At 35.6% G+C, this 22,793-nt stretch overlaps 1 protein-coding gene across 3 annotated transcripts in view; it reads right to left on the bottom strand.

The window, feature by feature from the left end:
• The window catches only part of RASA2 (RAS p21 protein activator 2), a gene marked incomplete at both ends in the record, with an annotated part of 114,107 nt that overhangs the window by 4,439 nt on the left and 86,875 nt on the right, over positions 1 to 22,793 (bottom strand). The window contains 5 exons of one of the 3 annotated variants that reach the window (XM_084231170.1): positions 10,624 to 10,736; positions 11,536 to 11,609; positions 15,557 to 15,634; positions 16,343 to 16,426; positions 20,840 to 20,946. In XM_084231170.1, coding sequence (XP_084087296.1) covers positions 10,624 to 10,736; positions 11,536 to 11,609; positions 15,557 to 15,634; positions 16,343 to 16,426; positions 20,840 to 20,946 — 456 coding nt within the window. The remainder of the gene's footprint in view (positions 1 to 10,623; positions 10,737 to 11,535; positions 11,610 to 15,556; positions 15,635 to 16,342; positions 16,427 to 20,839; positions 20,947 to 22,793) is intronic. The other 2 variants (XM_084231171.1, XM_084231172.1) reach the window with 2 other exon arrangements.

Here is a 22,793-nt window from a genome sequence, read left to right as displayed (position 1 = left end):
CTACAGTGGCTGCCGACAGCTTTATAGGTTGCTTCTTAACCCCTTGCGCCACCAGGGAGGCCCTCAAAACACTGATTTTAAATATGAGAATTGCTCACTACTTTCACATGTTGGCTAGCCAGCTGACTAGAGCTACCAAATTTACTCTGAGAGATATGAGAACAAAATAAAAAACTTTATTTGGTAGAATGAATCCTTACTCTAAGATTCTGGAAATTTGGTTAAGGAAAATTTAGCTAGCTAAAGCAGCTCCATATTAATATGGCACAAGTATATGATGCATTTCAACTAGGAATTTACTAGAGGGTAAATATATAAACTATTATCAAATACAATTATGGTTTCTGATCATTTTGTAATGATATTCTTAGAAAATTCAAAGCTTTCCCATTCCCTACCCTCTCAAATTTCCTTTTAGTTAAGATTTTAAGTTAGTCCATGGATTAATATTTTTGGTCAAAGACAATTATTTTGTTAATAAAGAGTTTCTGTACTAAACAGAGACGTTAACATAGAATATTTGCTAAGTCTATTTCCTGGTATAAAATAGAAAATAATTCAAGTAGAAATTTTTTTTTAAAAAGATAAAATCATTGCATTCTGTCATAAAACTGAATGTCTACTATATAATAGGCTCTATTTTAACCACTTACAAAACAGTAGTAAATAGAACATTAAGAGGCTCAAAATGCAGTTTACATTTAGGTCTAGAAACTGATAAAAGACAAATAGTAGAGGGAAAAATAACCCCAGGTGATATGATAGAAGGTAGACAGTAAATTAGATTGTTTGGGAAGGTTTTTCTGAGAAATTGATGTTTAAATTCAACAAATACAAATCAGATATACAGTGAAAATAAGAAAAGACTATCAGGAGTTTCCTGGAAGCAAACCAAACCACATTTATGGGGGTAGAGAGGGAATAAAATGAAGGGAGCCAAAGACGAAGCCACATGTAGGAAAAGACATCTATAAAAGTAGTAGTTAGAACTTCAAGCCATAGTCAGTGGACACACACAGCTGAAGGGGGATGCATTCAGACATGTATGAAGATGATTAATGGCTAAGCTGCATGTGTAACAACTGGGCCAATCAGGTCCTCATCCCCAACTCCTACTTGCAATAAGCAGCATCAAAAGAGGCATGTAGACTAAAGCAGTAAGGATGTGTTGTATTTGGCTGTAGAGCAGTGCTACTTCTCAGGTGGGTAGGTGCTGATTCTAGCGAGATAAGAAAGGCCAGAAGACCAACACCAGCATCCTTGCCCCACAGCAGCTTTTTCTGTACCTCCTTCACAACCATAGGCAGTAAACTACTGAACAACGAAGCAGGTCAATGAACTATAAAACTGAAAGATTAGCAAACGACCAAAAAACAGAAACAAAAATGACCACACAGATGGATGAGGGAAATCAACACTCTGACAGAGATACACATATAAGAAAGAGAGTAACATTTGAAGCAATCAAGGCAGAGGTGACATGTCTATTGATACTGATCTGCATGAGGTACCACAGAAATCCCAGAGAATTAAAATTTTGCAGGAGCTTCTATCTTTACGTATATGTTTAAATATACAAAGCATATTGCTATTACTTGTTCATTTCTGGACAAATTTTAGCACAACATATGTAGGGGAAGTATATCACTCCCAGGCACACATACTGTTGTAACGCCACTGGTGTTAGGGTGTAGGCCAGAAGTGCAGGGTTGTGAGAGGATTCACCAGAGACAGAGTGGGGATCAGAACAGTCAGATTGACTGAAATAAACTGCTGAGGGGAACAGTGGGCGAGGCAGGAGAGGTCTGCTGCACCATTTGGGTTAGCAACCTGGCTGGGCAGGGATCGAACTTGGGTGGTGCTGCAGTGGCTGTGGATAGCTTCATAGTCCTGCAACTTAACCCCTTGTGCTACCAGGGAGGCCCTACACTTAGAAATTTTAATATCTGTCCAAAAAAAAATTTTTGAAACAGAAAAGAATGAATGTTGAGGTAAAAATTACCGTTGAGAACATCCCATATTTGAAAGGATCCACTAAATGCTGAGCAGGATGGAAGAAAACAGACAATACCTAAATACCATCAGTAAAATAAAAGTACCTGAAGGTTTCAGAAAGTCCTAAGAGTTTCTATGGAGCAAAGTGAAGACTGGGAATCAGATGGACATCAAGATTCTTACCAGCAATAAGAGAAACTAGTGAACACCAGAGTAGTATCTTCAATGTTCTGAGGGAAAATGATTTAAACCCAATCTAGCTATCATTCAAGAATAGGGCTTAAAGTACTTTTTTTTTTAACTATCCAAGTCTTAGAAAATTTATCAGCCATAAAGCCTAACTGAAATAATTCAATGAGGAAGAACTGCGAAAGAAATAATGAATACAGGAAAAAGACAAATATGTTATTTAAGAAATAGTGCTAGGCAAAGAAATTAGAAAAACTGATGAGTACAAATAGAAAATCAGAACATAATATAAAAAAGGTAAAATAAACATGAGAATCTAATATTAAAATTCCGGTGACTTAGCGAGGTGCTAGCAAAAGAACTGAAAGCATGTTAATGTTTTTTCTCAGCTTGTAGACATTGACTGTAGACATTAAGATAAACACAGATGTGTATATCTGCCAATGATTTAAAAACAGAAAAAGAATACACAAATTCTCTTACTAGAGAGAACACAGTGCACTTGATTATTCCAAAAAGGTATTCCAGTAAAGTCAACTAAACAGGAAACACAAGGAAGTAATCACAATAAATGTGAACACATTAAATTTCCTTATTAAATAACTGGAACCCAGTTTCAATTAAAATCATTATTTCCTCAAAGTAAGTTAAACAGAATTTCCAAGTGATTCAACAATTCCATTCCTTGTATATACCTTTGAGAATTAAAAATATATGTTCATACAAAAAGTTGTAATGAATGAAAGTTCACAGCAGCATTAGTCATAATAGTCAAAAAGTGGAAACAGCTGATGAATATCCATCAGCTGATGAATGAATGTGATATCTATCCATACAATCGGATATTATTCAGCCATAAAAGTACCAATACATGATCAAGGATGAATTTTGAAAACATTATGCTAAGTGAAAGAAGCCAGCTAAGTGAAAGGTTATACTGCAGTTCCCAATTTACATCAAATGTTCATAGAAACAGCAAGATTAGTAGCTGCCAGGTGCTAGAAGAATGGAGAAATAGGGAGTGACGTAGTAGATACAGGGTTTCTTTTTTTGAGTGATGAAAACTTATTGGAATTAGTGATAATTGTACAACTTCATGAATATAATGAAAATCAAGAAATTATATACTTTAAAAGAGTGAACTTAATGATATGTGAATTGTATCTCCATCAAGAAAAACTACCATCTCAAGAAAAATAGAAGTCTAGTTACATATGACCCCAGGGGACACAGGTGAAATTAAATAACTGTCACTCCATTTGTTGATAATAGTGTTAGAGGTTGAGCAATTACATTCCTCAGAAAACAAGTGTAAAACTCGGCAAATTAATAAAAGTAGTCACTTCAGGGCACTGGAAACCAAAGGTAGGTAAAAATATGAGACAGGCTTACTCATGAAAAACTGCTACAGTTCTACAGCATAGGGTAATAACTGAGCTTTTGGTCTTCCTGGGATGTTTCCATCTCCGCTAGTTCTGAGGGTCAAACTTCAAAGTTTTGTTGACAGAAGCTACAGATTTGGTTTCAGGGTGAGATTTCAGACATAAAAGAGCTATAGAAAGATCAAGATAAGGGGACCTTGGGCCTCCCCTGGTGGTGCAGCGGTTGAGCGCTGGGCTGCGAAGCTGCCCGCAGCTTCTGCAGCACCAGTTCGATTCCCGGCTGCCGGCGAGGGTCCCACATGGCGCGACAGACCTCTCCTGCCATGCCCGCTGCTCCCCTCAGCAGTGTATTTCTTCATCAGTCTGCCTGTTCTGTTCCCCACTCTGGCTCTGGTGAATTCTCTCATCCTCCCGCGCTTCTGACTGTACCCAGTGCTTGTATAAACAAATAAATAAATCTTCAAAAAAAAAAAAAAAAAAAAAGATAAGGGGACCTCCCCTGGTGGCGCAGCGGTTGAATGCTGGGCTGTGAAGCTGCCGGCACCTCTCCTCTGCAGCGCAGGTTCGATCCCCCACCACCGGCAAGTGTTTCACATGGCACGCAAACCTCTCCTGCTGCGCCTGCTGCTCCACTCAGCAGTGTACTTCATCCATCTGCCTGTTCTGTTCCCCGTTCTGGCTCTGGTGAATTCTCTCACCCTCCTGCGCTCTGCCTGTATCCAGTGCTTGTATAAAATAAATAAATAAATCTTTTCTTTCTTTTTTTTTTTTTTTCAAAAAAAGAAAGATCACGATAAAGAACTCTCTACATCCCTGAGTGTGACAAAAGCCTGGGAAGATTCATGAATTTGTGGTGTTTTTGATATGTGTTCCTTAATTTATCTACAGTTCAAGCAATAGAGGCTGGAAGTCTTATTGGCTTAAGGTACTTGAACTCTCTGCTCAAATCACTGGTTGATTACTAAACCAAGCAAGTTCAGGAAAGACCCTAGAAAGCTAGCTACATTTAGGTTAAAAAACATAAGCAAAGACATCAGCAGCTATACACTAACCAAAAAAGCAAGCATGAGCATAAGCAATTTGAATCTAGACAAGATTTCAGAAGTAACAAACAGAACCCCAGGTAATACATTGCCAGGTCACTACAATACATTATTTGCAATATTCGGATTTTAACTAAAAAATAAAATGTGGAAAGAAAAAGGAGAGTATGATCCATAATTGAGAAAAAGAAGTCACTTGAACTCACTCTGTGTGAGCTGAGATGTCTAATTTATTACCAACCATAGACTTCAAAAGTAGCTACTCATGTATGTTCAAACAATTCAAGGAAAACATGCTAATAGCCTTCACAAATTCACAAATATGATAATGTATCGTTTAAAACAGCCTCTTGAAAAATTTGTTCAATATGGGATCCCAAAAGTGGAAGCTTTAAAAAGAAACAAGTGGAAAATCTAGAGCCTAAAACTATGATCAGTAAAATGAAAATTTCAGCATATGAGCTGAAGAGAAAACTTGAAATAGTAAAAGAGGAAGTGAACTTAAATAGAAATGACCTAATCTAAAGACCAGAGGGGAAAAAAATAAAAAAAAAAATAATGAAGAGAGATATGTGAGACAATATCAAGCATGTGAGGATAGCATAATTGGAATGCTAGGACAGAAAAGAGGCAGGAAAAAAGTATCTGCATAAGTAAAAAAATTGTCAAATTTGGCAAAAACATTAGCTTATGGTTTAAAGAAACTCAGTAAATTCCTGCCTCTTGAAAAATTCCAATTGCCAGGTAATACATTTTATGCTTGTTATAATAACAAAAAAAGAAAAAGGAGTGGAAATAAAAATGGGAAAAATATAGGACCATTTTTATTATAATAAAATACAATTTATCTTTAAAAAAATGTTTAATGCTTTTAATGTTCTAAGAAATACCTGCATACTCCATGGTTACAAAGACATTTTTTCTCATGCCAAATTACATTTCTGTACAACATGAAGTGAGTGATACTCATTTTCCTTTCATGTTTATCCATTTGTTCCAGCAAGTCTTTTCTTTCACTATTTGCCTTGACCACTTAAAGCAACTTGTGTATGTGTCTTCCTGGGCTCTTCTTTGTTGACTGCTCTTTAACTCTTAAGCAAAACTACAGTTTTGAATACTGTTTACATGTGTTACCTATGAATATTTGTTTTGAAAACTGTAGCTTTATTGTAAGTCTTAAAATTAGTCTTTCAACTTTGTTCTACCTTTTCAACATCATTTTCATTTTTAATTAAGTCCTTTGCTTTTCTAGCCACATAAATTTTAGAGTCAAGTTATCAGTTAAAAAAAAAGACTTGTTAAGATTTGGAGTAGGACTGTGCTAAGAGCAAGATGAATTTGAGAAGAGGTATCTCAAAAATATTGATCAAATTCACAAATACGATAATGTATCTTTTAAATGGATTCTCATCCCAGCAATATTTTGTACTTTTCAGTGCAGAGGTCTTGTACTTCTTTTGTTAAAGTCATTTTTAGTATTTTAAGGTTATTTTGGAGGAGCTGCTATTGTAAATGTTATTATTTAAAAATTTTTGTTTTCTGTTTGCTTTGTATATATGAATCTAGTATAGATTTGTATATATGAATCTTGTATTCCAAGGCATTGCTGAATTCACTGTTTTGAAGATTTCTCCCTCTTCCCCCTCTCTTTCTCCCTCCTTCTCCCTCCCATTATTTCCCCCTTTCCTGTTTTAGTTATCAAAAAAAAAAAAAAAAAGTGCAGAGCCTATTTGTGAAAATATAAACTGGTAATAAAACCAAGTCAACTTATGTGTTAAGATTTTTTTCATTAATTCAAAAGGATACCTGCACCCCTGTTAAACTGTAGCACTATTTACAATAGATAAGCTATGGAAACAACCCAAATGCCCCCAAATAGATGACTAGATCAAGAAGATGTGATAGATATACACAGTGGAATATTACTCAGCAATCAAAAAAAGATAAACTCATGCCATTCACAGCAAAATGGATGGAGCTAGAAGGGATCATGCTCAGTGAAATAAGCCAGAAAGTAAAAGAAAAATACCAGATGGTTTCACTTATCGGAGAGGAATGTAGAGGATCCAAATAAGGGAAGAGGGGGAAAAAAGCTATAATAAAGTGAAAATCAAAATCAACAAGCAACTATAAACCAGAGACATTCTGCAGTGGGGGGAGAAGGGAGTAGGATGGGTGGGAAGAGCACAAGGGACTATGGCGATGGTTCACGGGTGAATTAGTGGTGGGAATTTCACGGGGACTGTAACTGAGATGAGAAAGCATACACTGTTAAAAAAAAGAACAATGTAAAAAATATGTAAAAGAAAAAAAAAACTTAAAAGAATTCCAATGTTGCTACTCCAAAAAAAAAAATTTATATATTTTTTAAGATTTATTTATTCATGCATACAAGAACTGGGGTGTATGCCAGAGGTGTGGGGGTTCGGTGAGAGGATTCACCAGACAAGAGTGGGAGCAGAACAGGCAGAAATACTGCTGAGGGGAGCAATGGGCGAGACAAGAGAGGTCTGCTGCACCATGTGGGTTGCTCCCTGGCTGGCTAGGGATCGAACTCATGCTGCAATGGCTGGCGATAGCTTGATAGTCCTGTCTACCAAGGATGCCCCAAGATTTATTTTCAAAACACCATGAAAGTTTCTTTTCTTTTCTTTTTTTTTTTAAGATTTATTTATTTATGCATACAAGAACTGGGGTATAGGCCAGAGATGCGGGGGGTGAGAGGATCCACCAAAGACAGAGTGGGGAACAGAACAGGTAGACTGACTGAAATACACTGCTGAGGGGAGCAGTGGGTGAGACAGAAGAGGTTTGCCTTGACATGTAGGTTGCTCCCTGGCTGGCCGGGAATCAAACTTGTGCTGCAGAAGCTGTGGATTGCTTCGTAGTGCAGTGCTTTAACCCCTTGCGCCACCAGGGAGGCCCCGAAAGTTTCTTTTAGATACAGGTTTATTAGCTAGTTTATTTGACATATGGAATTGTGTAAGCTGTGCACACACCTGTGTAACAGGTCTCCCCAAAGTAGATAATATCTAATCAAGTTTGGAGAACATAGAATGGAATTTCAAAGATAATTTTGTTAAATTTTAGTATGCTTGGTGAAAGTGCTAGCAACCTAGCTTTGGTTGTTAAAAGCAATTCATATAACATATTTGGAAGACATGGTGCTCTTTGAAGAGCACCATTTATTAAAAACACGTACTAAGTTCCTTAATATAAGGAAGTTCCTTAATATAAGTTCCTTAATATAAGTAGTAAAAACATGTCTCCTACCACTGAGGATCTTAAAGGTTAAGGGAAAAGACCAAAGTAACGACCAATGAGTATGACAGAAGTTATCACCAAGGTGTTAAAGAAACATAGCAAGAGAATACTGAATTATTAACAGTCAGGAGCTTATAAACGACTCCCATAAGAGCTGACATTTAATTTGGTGCTTAAGGAACAAAAATTACAGGGATAGAGAAGGAAAGAAAGGGATTTCTAGGTAGAGTATATGCAAAAGCATGAATATAAAGGAGCACAAGTTAAAGGAGCTACAAGAGATAGTGAAGGAAGCAACATATGAAGATGCAAAATGACGATGAGGTTGGGTGAGACTGGAAGAAACTGGAAAATCAATAACTGACTCAAGCATACAACTAGAATTTTATTTTGTGGAAAATGTCTATATTTCAGTATAGCTGTTCAGAATTAATCACAAACACTGGCCCCTAAAAAACTGTAAAAGCAATGATGACTGAGAGCTGACTGAGGGACATATGATACTCATATGCAATAAGCTTATTTCGTGTAATGAAGATTAGTTACTTATTAACAATTACCTAAGTAGACATCAAAAATATTTGAGAAAAACCCTCAAGATGGAGAAAATTCCAGTAAACTGGCAAAAGACCATAGCATTTGATTTTAAGTGATAGAAACACTTGATTCAGAATACTAGTGTCCAGCAAGAGGACAGAGTGAGACTCAATTATTTAGAGCTATATTACAAAAACTGTGCAAGGCACTCTTTCAAACACCAGAAGTAACACAGTAAATAAAGCAAGAGTCTATTTAATTAGTAGTCTTGGCTATCCAAAAAATACTAAGGAAACAAGAAGTATGCAAAACATTTGCAGAACGACCAGACTCTAGAGCCCATGCATCTTCAAAATCTCTTAATCTTATGTACAATTTTAACAAACATAGTACCTGCATCCTCACTAATAGTACATTAGCAGTAAGTAAAATGGAGGTGGGTTGACAGGGGTGGGAATGAGATATTACTTTATTCATTGACAGCATAAAAAATTTACAGTGACAGCCTGAACATAAAGAGGGTAGAGAAAAACTGTATAAAGCAAACAAAGGAACACAAAAAAGCACAGCAGTCCAAGGCATTTAGCTAAGGAATAAACAACTGAACACAACCATAGCAGTTCTGAACACATTATTAAATCAGCACACTATATAATAATTACTATTATCAATGCCAGCCCGAGTCATCTAGAAAATGTTAACTTACGTTCAATGAACTCTTTTTTAGAAGGCAGGGAAGCATGTAACACATTTTGGAAAAATCCATCAAAATAGTTAAAATAGAAAGCATATATGCTTAAAACTGTAGGCTTTGGTAAACAATCTCAAAACTTCATACAAAAATAGAGCTTATTCTTTTAAACATGTTAAATTTCTTAAGGACTGAAAACAACATTGCTTCCACTGTATCTCTATTATATTTGGAACAGCTTATTTCTAAATTCTTCCAGATTTTTATACTCATAAGATCACGGGATAAGACAGAGTTATTGAGAACTGTGGAAGGACTTTGGGTCTATAAACTCTGAAAATTGCATGTAAAATTTTGTGTCTAAGTTTGTATGTACATTTTTCTGGAGGATAAGGTCCAAAGTTATCATGTGATTCTTTTTTTAAAAAAAGATTTATTTATTTATGCATACAAGAACTGGGGTGTAGACCAGAGTTGTGGAGGGCAAAAGGATTCCTCAGAGAGAGTGGGGAGCAGAACAGGCAGATCTGCTGAAATACACCACTGATGGGAACAGCGGGCAAGACAGGAGAGGTCTGCTGCGCCACATGGGTTGCTCCCTGGCAGGCCGGGGATCGAACCTGTGTTGCAGTGGCTGGGGATAGCTTCAAAGCTATCCCCTGCACCACCAGGGAGGCCCATCATCTAATTCTTAAGTCTTAACCCAAAATAAGACCCCAGAATATCAATGTAAAGATCTCTCTCTTTAGCAAAGACTGGTAACAAACAAACAAATATGTAATACCTGAATGTATCCTGTTGCTTGTTTTTTGTTTAAAAAAGATTTATTTATTTATGCATACAAGAACTGGGGCACAGGCCAGAGGCATGGAGGGGAGGCGTGAGGAGATTTACCAGAGTGGGGAACAGAACAGGCAGACTGACTGAAATACACTGCTGAGAGAAGCAGCGGGCAAGACAGGAGAGGTCTGCTGCGCATGTGGGTAGCTCCGTGGCCAGATAGCTTCATAGGTTGTGTCTTAACCCCTTGCGCCACCAGGGAGACCCCGTTGCTTGTTTTTTAATGATTCTTGCCTCAAGCAATGATTTTGATTCTGTGAACACCTTTGGATCCTGACTGACCACTTTGAATAAAAAGAATCCCCTGTACTGGACCTGTGAGCTAGATACTAAACTCTTGCTAAGGTACCAAAAGCTAATAAAATTCAGCTGATATCACATTACCCCAAAGGAACAAACTTAAATAAGTTCAAGAAAACAGAGCATACTGTAGAAAAACAATTTTTAATAACATAATGTGTAACAAGACTAATGTATAACAAAAAATAGTTTATATGGTTATATTCTTATTATAAAATTATAAAATTAATAAAATAAATTATAAAATATTATATTCTTTGTATGCATCACTGTAGGAAAATAAACTACAGTATTAGTAAAAAGACTCACCAGAGCAACATTAAGCAGCAAAAAATAGTTTCACTGAAAACCAGGAAAAGACCCCACAAAAAAGAATAAACACAACTACCTGGCTGTTTGTGGTAGGTGAGTTCTCTGCTTGTTAAGCAGAACCACCGTTTCTTGAAATTCTTTTTTCCAATCCGAGTTCTTCCCTGAGCTCTTTTATACATCTCACTGTCAAAACAACAGATATAAGCATTTAGCTAGAAATGTTAAAACCATTAATCCAAAAAAAGAATAGTCCTTAATTTTGAGTGAAATGAATAGTTGTAGAAGATTATGTTAATTATATTAAAATGCCTTTGCCATCTATGACTCTTTGCATTTATTTTGCCCATACTAAGGGAATATCTTTTTTTTTTTTTAATTTAAAGAGCAGGTTTATTAGAAAAGGGATAGGATAGCAAAATACACTTGCATAAACACAAGCGGGCAGGAAGAGCTGCCCTGTAGGAAGAGATTTGCTAAGAGGCCTGTATGGTTGCAGGTTGGCGGCCTTGAGAGGAGCAACCTCCGCTGAGGGAGGTCAGTGATGGGAAGCCCCGGCATGGTACAGGCAGAAAGGCTGCTGCCCTGCAGAAGGAGAGAGTTGGTGAAAAGCAGCACCTGTATAGTCACAGGTGGGCAGTGGGAGTGCTGCTAGGAATAGTTTTTAATTAATTTAATATTTGTAACTGTGCTGTCCAGAAGAAAAAGAGCCAAGTAAATGAAATTCCTCTGTAACTTCCAACAATACTACTACTTTAAGACTGAATAGTGCTGTTACCTTTTCAAAGTACTCTAATGACCATAATCTCATTATATTCGCAAGCTTATAGGACAGTGAGGTTAACTTGCCTGATTGATGTTACTTAGGCAGTTCCAGAACAGAACAAAACCCCGTATTTCCTCACTCCAGACACATGCTCTTCATACTTACTTAATGTCTATACTGAAACATGACTTTAATTCATGCCTAATTTCATTAAATTACCCTTCTTTCAGGTGCACAGGTTCACTTGTACCACTGGACTCTTTAGTTTCAGTAGATGAAATTTCATCCAAGAACTAAATGGAGAAATGGAGAAACAGTATACTTTGTGATAAGGGACATCATAAATTCAGTTTATCTTAAATGTCACTGATAATATTGTGAAGTTCTTCATTATTAAAGAACACATGTAACTAATTTATAAAGGATAACACATTTAACTGTAGATGAGTCTCCATAGATGAGTCATTCTAAAAAGACTGTTCTTCAGTTATTTAAAATACAGACTTTATTTCTCTGTGGAAATAATTCAATTCATAACCCCTAAATGCAATTCTGAAATCCATAAATCTCTGAATACAGAGCTCTAGAGAAAGTTTTGTCTTTCATTTACAATAAACTTTTTTACAGGTATAGCATAACCTGAACTGGCATAAGGCAATTTATAGTGTCTGTATTTATCCTACTTAATGTGAGTATTCATACATTGTACATGTCACATAAACAGTGTGCTTGATTGTTGGATGCTACCTCAGGCCCCACTGGGAGTATTCCATAATATATAGCATATATCTGTAACTTTTCAAATTTCTGAAAAACTGAATTCTGGAATACTCCTGGTCCCTAAGATTTTAATGTAGGTTGTGAACCTACATTATAGGACAGGGTACTATGGCTTGGTCGCCAAATTCAACTAGCAGTCTGTTTTTTGTAAGGCCCATGAGTTAAGAATAGCTTTTATATTTTTAAATGTTGTAAGAACAAAAAAAGAATATGTAGCACAGTCCTCAATGGCCAGGATAGTTTAAAACACTTACTCACTGATACTTCACTGAAAAGAGTTGCTGACTTCTATTACATATCACTGACTTGAACCCTAAGATACAGTCTACCACAGTTATGGCTGAAGTGTAATTGGGTTCCCTGGAATAACCTGGAAACCTAATCACCACTTAGGAACTTTCATAGAAAATGTGGGAATGTGCCACTCCTAGGTATTTACCCAAAGGACACAGAAACATCAATTCCAAAGAACACCTGCACCCCTATGTTTATAGCAGCACTGTTTACAATAGCTAAGCTTTGGAAACAACCCAAATGCCCAAAAATAGATGACTGGATCAAGAAGATGTGGTACATATATACCATGGAATATTACTCAGCATTCAAAAAAGATAAACACATGCAATTTGCAGCAACATGGATGGCGCTGGAAGGGATCATGCTCAGCGAAATAAGCCAAAAAGAAAAAGAAAAATACCGGATGGTCTCACTCATAGCAGGAATCTAGAAAACTTAAATAAGGGACCAGGAAAATGAATATAAGAAAGTGAAAATCAAAATCAACAAAAAACTATGAACCAGAGACACTTTTAGGGGGGCGGGGGCGGGAGGGGAGGGATTGGGGTCAGAATGGGGGGGCTGCAATTGTATGGGGAATATAACAATAAAATTTATAAAAAAAAAAAAAAGAAAAGAAAATGTGGGAATGTGGTCCCTCAAGAAAATCTGAAATAACCATCACACTAGGGAGGAGCAATCTAGCTTCATGAGCAATCTAGCTTCTAGCTTCTAACCTCAACTGGTCAAGAGCTTCCTGGCATGTGGATGTCTCTTCAAATTAGTAGTTCAAGGAATAATTCTTGTTCTTAGAGAGGAAACCTATTTTGCTCCATAGATGATTGTATTTCTTTAGTCCTTGCTATTTCCTTTATAACTGTCTACACTGTTTGGTTTAGGACTTAAAAAAAATTACACACCAAAACAAAGCACTTTCCAACAAGGATGGTGTTGAGGTACCAGTGTCTGATCTAAAGTACAATTTGTGGGAACAACCATTTTCTCCTAAGATTGATTGCAGATTGCCCACCCAAACCCACACTGTGGGGTTCCCCAATGGAATGTTTACTTGTAGATTGCCAGAAGGAAGTCTTGGTAAGTGAAAGAATAAGAACAATGTTTCTTTTTGCATTATATGTGATGATACAGAACAAGTATTTAAGGAAACTGAAGAAACATCTTAGTAAAAAATGACCAGAAGAACCATCCAATAATGGAGTATAATGGTTACTTGAATATTTTATTTCTTACTATTTTCCTTAAGGCATCGATTTGACAAGTATTTACTGCTTATTTATGATAAATATAACATTTGTTGTTTATTTTATTTATAACGAACTATGGGATAAATATAGTTATATAGAATGAAAGAAAAATCAATAACTAAAACAGACTATATGGAGGGTAAATGTAGGTCCTAGTTTGCTCAGGGCAAACTTATTCCAGTGTTCTCAATAGTACTCCAGAAAGAGTAAAAACACTCTTGCTAAGTGGCATGTTTGGACACTAAAACTTATTATGGTCACCCTGTTGATAGACCAATTCAGGTTATCCTTCTTAAACTCTGTGAGAATAGTATAGGATGCAGAAGTTATAATCTATTTTCTTCTGGAGCAGCTGTCATTGTAGAGTACTACTACAAAATGAGAAATGATCTTCATAATAAGCTTTTGAGGTTTCTAGCACTGCTCATATCCAGACTTAGCTAATAAACTATAAAGAAAACCAGTACATTAGAGCAAAATATCTTATGTCTATTTAAGACTCTAAAATCAAATCTAAAGACAGTAAACATAATATGGTTGATAGGCCATGAGAATGTGAGTGGGTGACTCAGAGCAGAATAGGAATGGAGAAACTCCTGGCACACTAATCTTTACTCCATTGACATTTTCAATTCCACATTCTGATTATATCAAGGAAAGAAAAATCAGATGCTACCACAGTCTAGGTTATAAAAAATGGAAAAACAATACCAGACAAAAGACAGAACACTACAATCTTGCCAGTGAAAGTCTGCCTACACTAGCCCAAAAATGTTTCAACTATGTCCTAAAAATAAAAGGACAGCTTTTTCTTCCCCTATTCTTTTGAAAGACTTTCTCCTCAAAAGCTTTCAATGGTTACTTAAAATTTTGGATGAAGTCGCACTATTCTACACCAAAAAACTTCAACGGGCTTTAATTTTTTAAATCATTTTCATTTATTGAGTCCTTAAAAAAAAGCAAAGACAAATACTTCAATAAAATATATTGTGGAAATCAACTGAATCATGCTACAAAAACTCAATGAAATCTCTAAAATTTGGTCTTGTTAATTTGAATTAAGTTATAATTGTGATGATAAGATACAGTATTTTCTTCAAGCCAAGTTTAGATGTAATTCAAAATAATTTTTATTTAAAGTTTTAGGGTTTTACAATAATGCTACATTTTGTTTAGGAAGATTTAGAACTAAAGAGTCAAGTTAAAGATCTTTGCAAAACATTCTTAACTTCTAAGTATAGTGATTTTCACATATGCTAGGCCTCGTATTAGTATAGTACATACTGTAAATTTTTATTCATTTGAACTTACAGTAACTCTCTTCAGGTTATTACCATAAACTCTCATTATTTATATGATGATCAATAATTCATATATTCTTTTATTATGGGCAATTAAGTGCACATTATATGAAAAAATTCCAAGTGGCACCATACTAAGTTTTTTCCGTTAGAGCATAGGTTCACAATTTTGTCCTTCAGGGGACAATTGGCAATACTTGGAAACTTTTAGTGGTCAAAACTGAGGCATACTACTGGCATCTAATTGATAGATGCTAGGGATGCTGCTAAACAGTCTATAGTCTATCAGACAGCCTCTCACAATCAAACTGCAACCAAATTGTCAATGATGCCAGTGTTAAGAAACCCCAATCCTAGATATTTATAATTTGTGTGACTAAGACACTGGCAATAGCAGCTATTGCCAAAACTCATTTAGGTATTTTCACAGCTAAAAAAGCTCCCATGGTATGGTAGAGAAGAAAAAGGAGGGAAAAAGACAACCTGTTACTATCTGATGGAAAGTTTAACATTACTGTATTTTTTTAAACAGGGGATTGACTGCAATAAATAATAAGAATGCTATTTACCCAATACTATATAAGAAATGCTACTGGTTCCAGAATAAAACAATCATACCTTTTTAACTGCTGTAATATATCCTTCTTCTTGAAACATTTTGAAAAATTCACACATGAATGTCTCTTTGAAACTTGACTGAGGGGAAAAAAAAACACAGGATTTTAATATATTTAATAGAGAAATAAGAATATAATGGACTGTATTTTTAAGTTGAGGATTAGGCCTAAAAGGATTCAATTATATATTTCAATACAGCTATAGGGCCTGCAGATTTCTCGCAACAGTTCTTAGATGATTATGGCACAGATATTTAGAAGGCTTTTACATCTTTTTTTTTTTTAAGATTTATTTATTTATGCATATAAGAACTGGGGTACAGGCCAGAAGTGTGTGTGTGTGGGGGCGGCGGGGAGTGAGAGGATTCACCAGAGACAGAGTAGAGAACAAAACAGGTATATCTACTGAAATACACTGCTGAGGGGAGCAGTAAGTGAGACAGGAGAGGTCTGTTGCGCCATGTGGGTAGCTCCTTGGCTGGCCGGGGATTGAACTAGTGCTGCAGAGGCTGTGGATAGCTTTATAGTGCGATGCTTAACCCCTTGCACCACCAGGGAGGCTCTTAGAAGGCTTTTACATCTGCTTACTGGACTCTCTCCCTTGTGACTAAGAAACAACAATCTATCTAAAAAGATAGTTATTGTATGTGTGTATATAACTGTGTGTGTGTGTGTCTGTTTTTATCGAGCTTTGTTTTGAATCAGGAAAGGAGTGAGCAAGAAGAGATTTATAGGGTATAACAATACTTAGAAGTGTGAATATCAAACAAAAACTGTAAAGACTTACCTTGCTTTTGGACAGGCTCCCCCAGCTTCCCAACGTTTGAATGGTTTTTGAGATGAGAGTTAATGTCCTAATTGTCTGTGCATCCTAGAAAAAGAGTAAAGAAACAAAACTATTAAGTTTTCAAAAAATAGAATTTGTATAAAAAGTAAAGTCAGATGAATGGATACATTGCTCTAAAACAGTGATTCAAAAATATTCACTCAGGGGCCTCCCCTGGTGGCACAGCGGTTGAGCGCTGGGCTGCAAGGCTGCCCACAGCTTCTGCAGTGCCGGTTGGTTCCCTGGCCGCCGCGAGGGTCCCACAAAAAAAAAAAAAAATCACTCAGGGCTTCCCCAGTGGCACAGTGGGTTGAGGGCAGCGCTGTGAAGCTGTCTGCAACCTCTGATTCCCACATGACCCAGCAGACCTCTCCTGTCTCGCCCCCTGCTCCCTTTAGCAGTGCTTTCGCTCCATCTGCCTGTTCTGCTCCCAGCTCTGACTCTGGTGAATCCTCTCACCCTCCCACGCCTCTGGCCTGTACCCCAGCTCTTGTATAAATAAATAAACCTTTAAAAAAAATTCATTCAAACAACCAATGTACATTTAAAAAATCTAACTAAAGGTAGGCATGACTCACTGTATTCAGTATTGAAGAGACTAAAGATACATATAATTGATAATTCCTTCCAAAGTAATTATATTTAATAACATGTTACTTTGGAAACCCATGACTTAATTAATATTATATATAAGTTGTTTTTACACATGGCAGCTTGCGTCACCTACACAAACTGTATTCATTTTTAGAATGTCAATGTCTACTTTTTTATACCTTATAACCTAAAATGGCAGTTTCCAAATATGCTGTATTCAACCCACCTCCAAATAAATCCAATAATTTATATGACTTCTGTAATCAACCCTTTTCACCATGGAAGCAAATATCTAAATCCAACTTAGGAAATGAGAATTCACCCAGTTTATATAGGATCTTAGTAGAGACTAATCATTTAGGTCTATTACCCAAGGCATTTTTTAGGTATACTAGAAAATATAAATAAAACTGACATTTAAAATAAGTCCTCGCTCCTTTTTTTAAATTGAGATATAATTGATATTCGTGAACAGATTTTAAATGCTGAAATGAGTTTTCACCAATTCAACATTTATATAGCCAATTTCCCTATTGATATAGAACGTCTTTTTTTGTGTTGGGGGTTCAAATAAATAGTATCTTCCATCAAAAGACAAACTCAAGAAAATTTAGATGCAGAAATGATGTAGTTTAGTTTTTAATTGAAATTACTTAATACTTTAATATCCTCACATTGAAAAAAGGCAGTTAACATGAAGGAAAAAAGATACCAGGAAAAAAAAGGATAATCTTGGATATGGTCATTATGATACACCTTTGAAAAGAGTTACACACCTTAATTAAGACTATTCAGAAAACATTTTAGCTAGAACATCCAGGATCACATTATATGTATAAAAGGTCCCTACAATTCTCTGACTTTAAAGAGTATCAAATTCTTAATAATATGCTAAAAAACAGAATTTGAACTGAATTTCACCAAGATTTTCTTGTTCAATTTGGTTTTAAAATCAGCATTTAGGTCACTATTCCCTGAGGGGAAAAGCACATTTTATACAATTTTAGCATATCAGAGGTTTGGTTACATCTTCACTGTTATTTGACAATCACGTCACTTAGCTACTGCGGATCCCCTGCTATACTCTATATACAAGCTATTCTAATCACTCCCCTGCTGTCATCTAAGATCATAATTTTTCACAGATGTCCAGTACCCTAAACATCTGGCACGCAGTAAAAGCCTGGCATAGGCATAAAGTAGATGGTATCTTCTTTCAAAGAAGGAACTGGTTCTTTCCTCTAATGTTTACCCTATCACATTTTCTTTTATGGACATTCACTCTGAATCCTCCAGGATTACTGATCTGATATCCTTCTTTTTTTAATTTCTCCCTTTCTGTTGGTCTTGTATCTTCTATTTAAACCACATATAGGCTTCCCCATTTTGAAAGGCTCATCATTTGACAGTCTCCCTCTCTGGGCTATACTTATCAAACATTTACTGAGCATCTATCTACTTTTCCTTGAAACTCTTCCATGACCTTGGAACACTCAAATTTGAAAAAATATCCAGCCCCTGCTCCTAAGGTATTAACAGTCACATGCAGAAGACTATAAACAGATGATTATACAACACGACAAATGCCATGACAGAGAGAAGCAGACAGTGCTATATGCACACATAAGAGAGATACCTAACCCAGACTGAAGGGTTAGAAAAGTCTATCATGGCTGAGTTTTAAAAGGAGTGCTCAATGGGAAAATAGAGGATATAGTAAGAAGGAAGTTACAGTCTTTTTTGTTTGTCATCATGAAACTTGTCAAAAAGAATGGTCAATCATGTTAATGTTAACATAACCCATATTTTAATTAGTTTTTAAAAGTAATTCATTCAAGTGTGCATGCACACATGTGTGTACATGCTTGAATTTTCCTAGCCCTCCCAGCAGCAGGGCAAGCACAATTTTGACATATTACCTAGGTAAAACTGCACTGACCTATTCTTCAGTCTTCTGCAATCTGATTTTCTTCTCCACAAAAACTGGCTTCTCAAAATTCAAAGAACTTCTAAAAGTAAATTCCAACAGCCTTTTAATTGATTCTTTCCCCCAACTACCCTGTAATTTTCAACACTGGTCTTGACAATTGATAATGTCATCACCCCCAAGTCACTGGGATTGGTTTTTGTTCTCAATTTCTAGTGTAAGAATTGTCTATACATCTTACATAATATTAATCAGATGCTAATTTTAGATTTAAGCATATATTGGGTTGTTGGAAAAGTCACGGCCTATTAAAAAATGTATCATGACTTTTCTGACAACCCAATAGCTTTAGATAATCCATCTTACATATTTGCTCTGTTTTCCCTAATTAGTACAAAAGATTCTTAAAAAGAAGGCATATGGTTACATTTAAAAGCAAACAATACACATATAATAGTCTGAGCAGTCCACCTGGCATACTGATTGGAAAAAATGACCTAAAATACAGAGTTTGTATTAGAAGGACTTTATTGCAACATCTTTTACAGGAAAATGCAGATCTAACTCTAACTACAAGGGTCACAGGCTCGGAGGTAGGAGTTCTGTTTATGCCCAGAATGCTGCTACCAAGCTTTTGCTGCCAGAGTGCTATACAGCATGTGAACAAAAGAACACTGGCCCACTCACTGCTGTACTATTCACAGACCATTTGTCCTTTGGCAAGAAAGGATGTACTGCTACCACAGAAGTGTGGTTCTAATTCAGTTCTCAAAGTTAAATGGGAGGGTAATGTCACACAGCTGTCAAGAGGAGGCGTGGCCTTCAGAGCCTACATCCAACTGTAGAACCCATGCAGCTTCCCTACATTGAATTAGGCGGTGATTTTCCTAAGGGCAGGGAGAATCTTCCTCAACACTGCTTTCTTCAGTGCTGAGCACAGTGTTTGATACATTGTGGTGCTCAAACACCTGTCTGCATGAGAGGCAGGGTGGAGCAGAGGTAAGCTCACAAACTGTAAAGACTGAATGAATCAGAATCCTGGCTTAATTCAATTCAAATTGATTAAGATTTAATCATAATTTCTCAGCTATAACTTTGGAAAATTCCTAAATTGTGATTTCCTTATCTGTAAATAGGAATGACAATAATAAAATTTACCTCATGGGATCACTGGTTAGACTAAAAAATATAAAATACTAAGAACAAAGCCCAGTACAAAGTAAGCACTAAATGTTGACTATTATGTTATACAAATCAGCAACAAAAGCAATTAGATAAGATTATAAAGTATATGGGTAACAAAAGATAAAAAGTCAGCAAAAAAAGTCAGCAAAAATATATGAGAAGGTAACAGAAACAGCAAAACTGAGTCTTAAAATGTTAAGAAATAAGTAAATCTATGCAGTGCAGATTCAACTACAGTAATTAAATAGGACTTCAGAACAAAATGATTATATGCTTTTTAAAAATATTTAAATCTCACCATATGTACAATATTATCTTAGGTGAAGAAAAGGCAAAAATAGATACACCAAACAAATTATACTTCAGTAAAAGTTTACATCTTTCAGAAAAAAGCCTCTTTAAATTTCTGTGAGATTTAAAAATATCTGCTATGTTAAACCTATAATAAAAAAAGAAACTTTTATGGAAATTTACAAACAACAGCAAAAGGAAAATGTAATGAATCCTTTTTGTATTTTTTACCATTTATCAATATTTTATTACTCTTGTGTAATATCTTTTAACTACAATTTTAAAAAATAGAATTTGCAGCCTTTTGAAAAACTGAAATGGCACCAAAAAATTCCCAGTAAATTTAACTATCGGCTATCAGACAATACTGCAAAATGAAAGTGGCTTGTTGCTTTATCCTTTCTTCATTGTAATAAAAATAAATAAAAGTGGAATAAAGTTTTGAGAAGAACAACACTTACTGGATGATGAGGTCGCAAATGAAAAGTATGAGGTGAGACTACGGCTACAGCAAAGAAACGAAGAAACACAAAGCTGCTCACTGCAGAATACTGAACATGAGGGTCATCTGCAGGAAAAAATGGTGAAATGTCATGCACAAAAACACTGAATTAAAACACACTGATGACAAAGTAAAAAAATATTGAAAAAACATGTAAACTAAATAGGAGGTCTATATAATTTGTCTAGTAAAGATTGAGCAGATGCAGTCATAGCAATGACTGACTAAATTAAAAGGGAAAATCCTATGTCTAAAAATCATCCGAAAGAAATAATAAAGAAAATGAAAAGCAAAACTGCTGGGTTTTCAGAAATATTTTAATTTGGAAATATACTTCTCATTTGCAATAACACTTTTGAAATTACAACAGAAAATAAAAGTGGCACCTAGCATTAGCTAGTGGTAATACACAACATTTTAAGGTAGGAAATTGTTTCAGTTTTATGATATTTCAATTTCCCCCTCAAAAATCTTGGTAACATCAAAGGTGATACAATAAAGAAATTAGGCAGAAATCTTTATTCTTAAAATTTTATCAATATTCCACAAAAAATACTAGTGGCTGGTAGACAACTTGTGACTCTGATCATGTTATCTAAAACTTTCATTTCACACTGGAGTCAACATTTAACCCAACAATCTGATGCTGGAGAAGCAGGTGATAAGGGAAAGAATGTCTGAATTTGGCTTGAATTTCATCTCTTTTGTTATTCAAGTCATTCACTGGGGTAGTCATCAGCAAGTCATTTAACTAGCAGTTTTTTGTATGATATGCTTCCTATTCATGGTATCCCATACCCTCCATGATCTTCCCAGGTAGTAAGAAGCATAAATGAGAAAATACAAAAATACTTTATCACAACCAAACTATCACTACAATAGTGATGAGGACAAGAAGACAAACTAACAAAGTCAACAAAAGATAGTTTGCTTTTATAAAAAATCAAAAGAGGTTTTAGATCATTTAGATAAATAGGAATTAAACAGTTAATGTATGCTTAAGGCCAAGATCACTGGGTAGAATACAATGATTAGTGTCTGCCTTGCAGTAGGCCACATCCAGGTCTGAGGACTTCTTTGTCTCTGGCCAAAGCAGGGACAATGGGCAAGTAACTTTTCTAAGCCAATTTATTGTCCACTTCATGCTGTTATCAGACAGGAGATAATGCAGGTTAGCATTGTGCCTGTACATAATTATTCAATGTGGTTATCATGACCTAACACACTATTTAGAAACATAATTTCAGTCATTATTTCATGTCTTTCCCCCTCATTTTGTTACAAAGACTAGATTCAGTGTATTTATTTGAAGTTAACTGTTTGTCTTTACTAAAAGTAACAAAAACATCTAGGTCTGAATTTAACTACATGTTAGTTCCATCACTTTAATACTGGGTAAATTAGTGAAGGGTGAGACAATTTACATACATGGGCATGCATACACATGCACAAACATGGTAAAATAGTAGAATCTCTTCAGAAAGTCACAAATAAGGTTACAGTTTCACACAGCTGGGAACAAACTGATAATTTAAGAGCTTACCTCCTTGTACCCTCCCCCCACCCCATTATAGACAGATCTGGAAAGACAGCTACGGCAAGTTTACTTATTAAATATACATTTAATTAGAATAATTCTGAGATTAACAATCAGAGATAGCAACACTTAATTTTATGAAATATTTTCAAGGAAAGCCTTTATATAGCTACTCTCGCAAAATTAAATTCTATATATGCAACAGAGATGTTTCTAATGCCTTACACCATTTCTGTAAAAACTTTTCACCACCAAAACCTTTCTATGCCCAAACTTCAAATACGGTCAGCTTGTATAGAAAAATTTTCACTATTTAAATGCATACAAGTAGAAATGTAGAAGTATACAAATAACAACTGTTCTTGTTTATTATATT

Source organism: Talpa europaea (assembly GCF_964194135.1).
Source record: "Talpa europaea genome assembly, chromosome: 4".
Classification (NCBI taxonomy): domain Eukaryota; kingdom Metazoa; phylum Chordata; class Mammalia; order Eulipotyphla; family Talpidae; genus Talpa; species Talpa europaea.
This window is presented reverse-complemented; position numbering and strand designations above follow the sequence as displayed.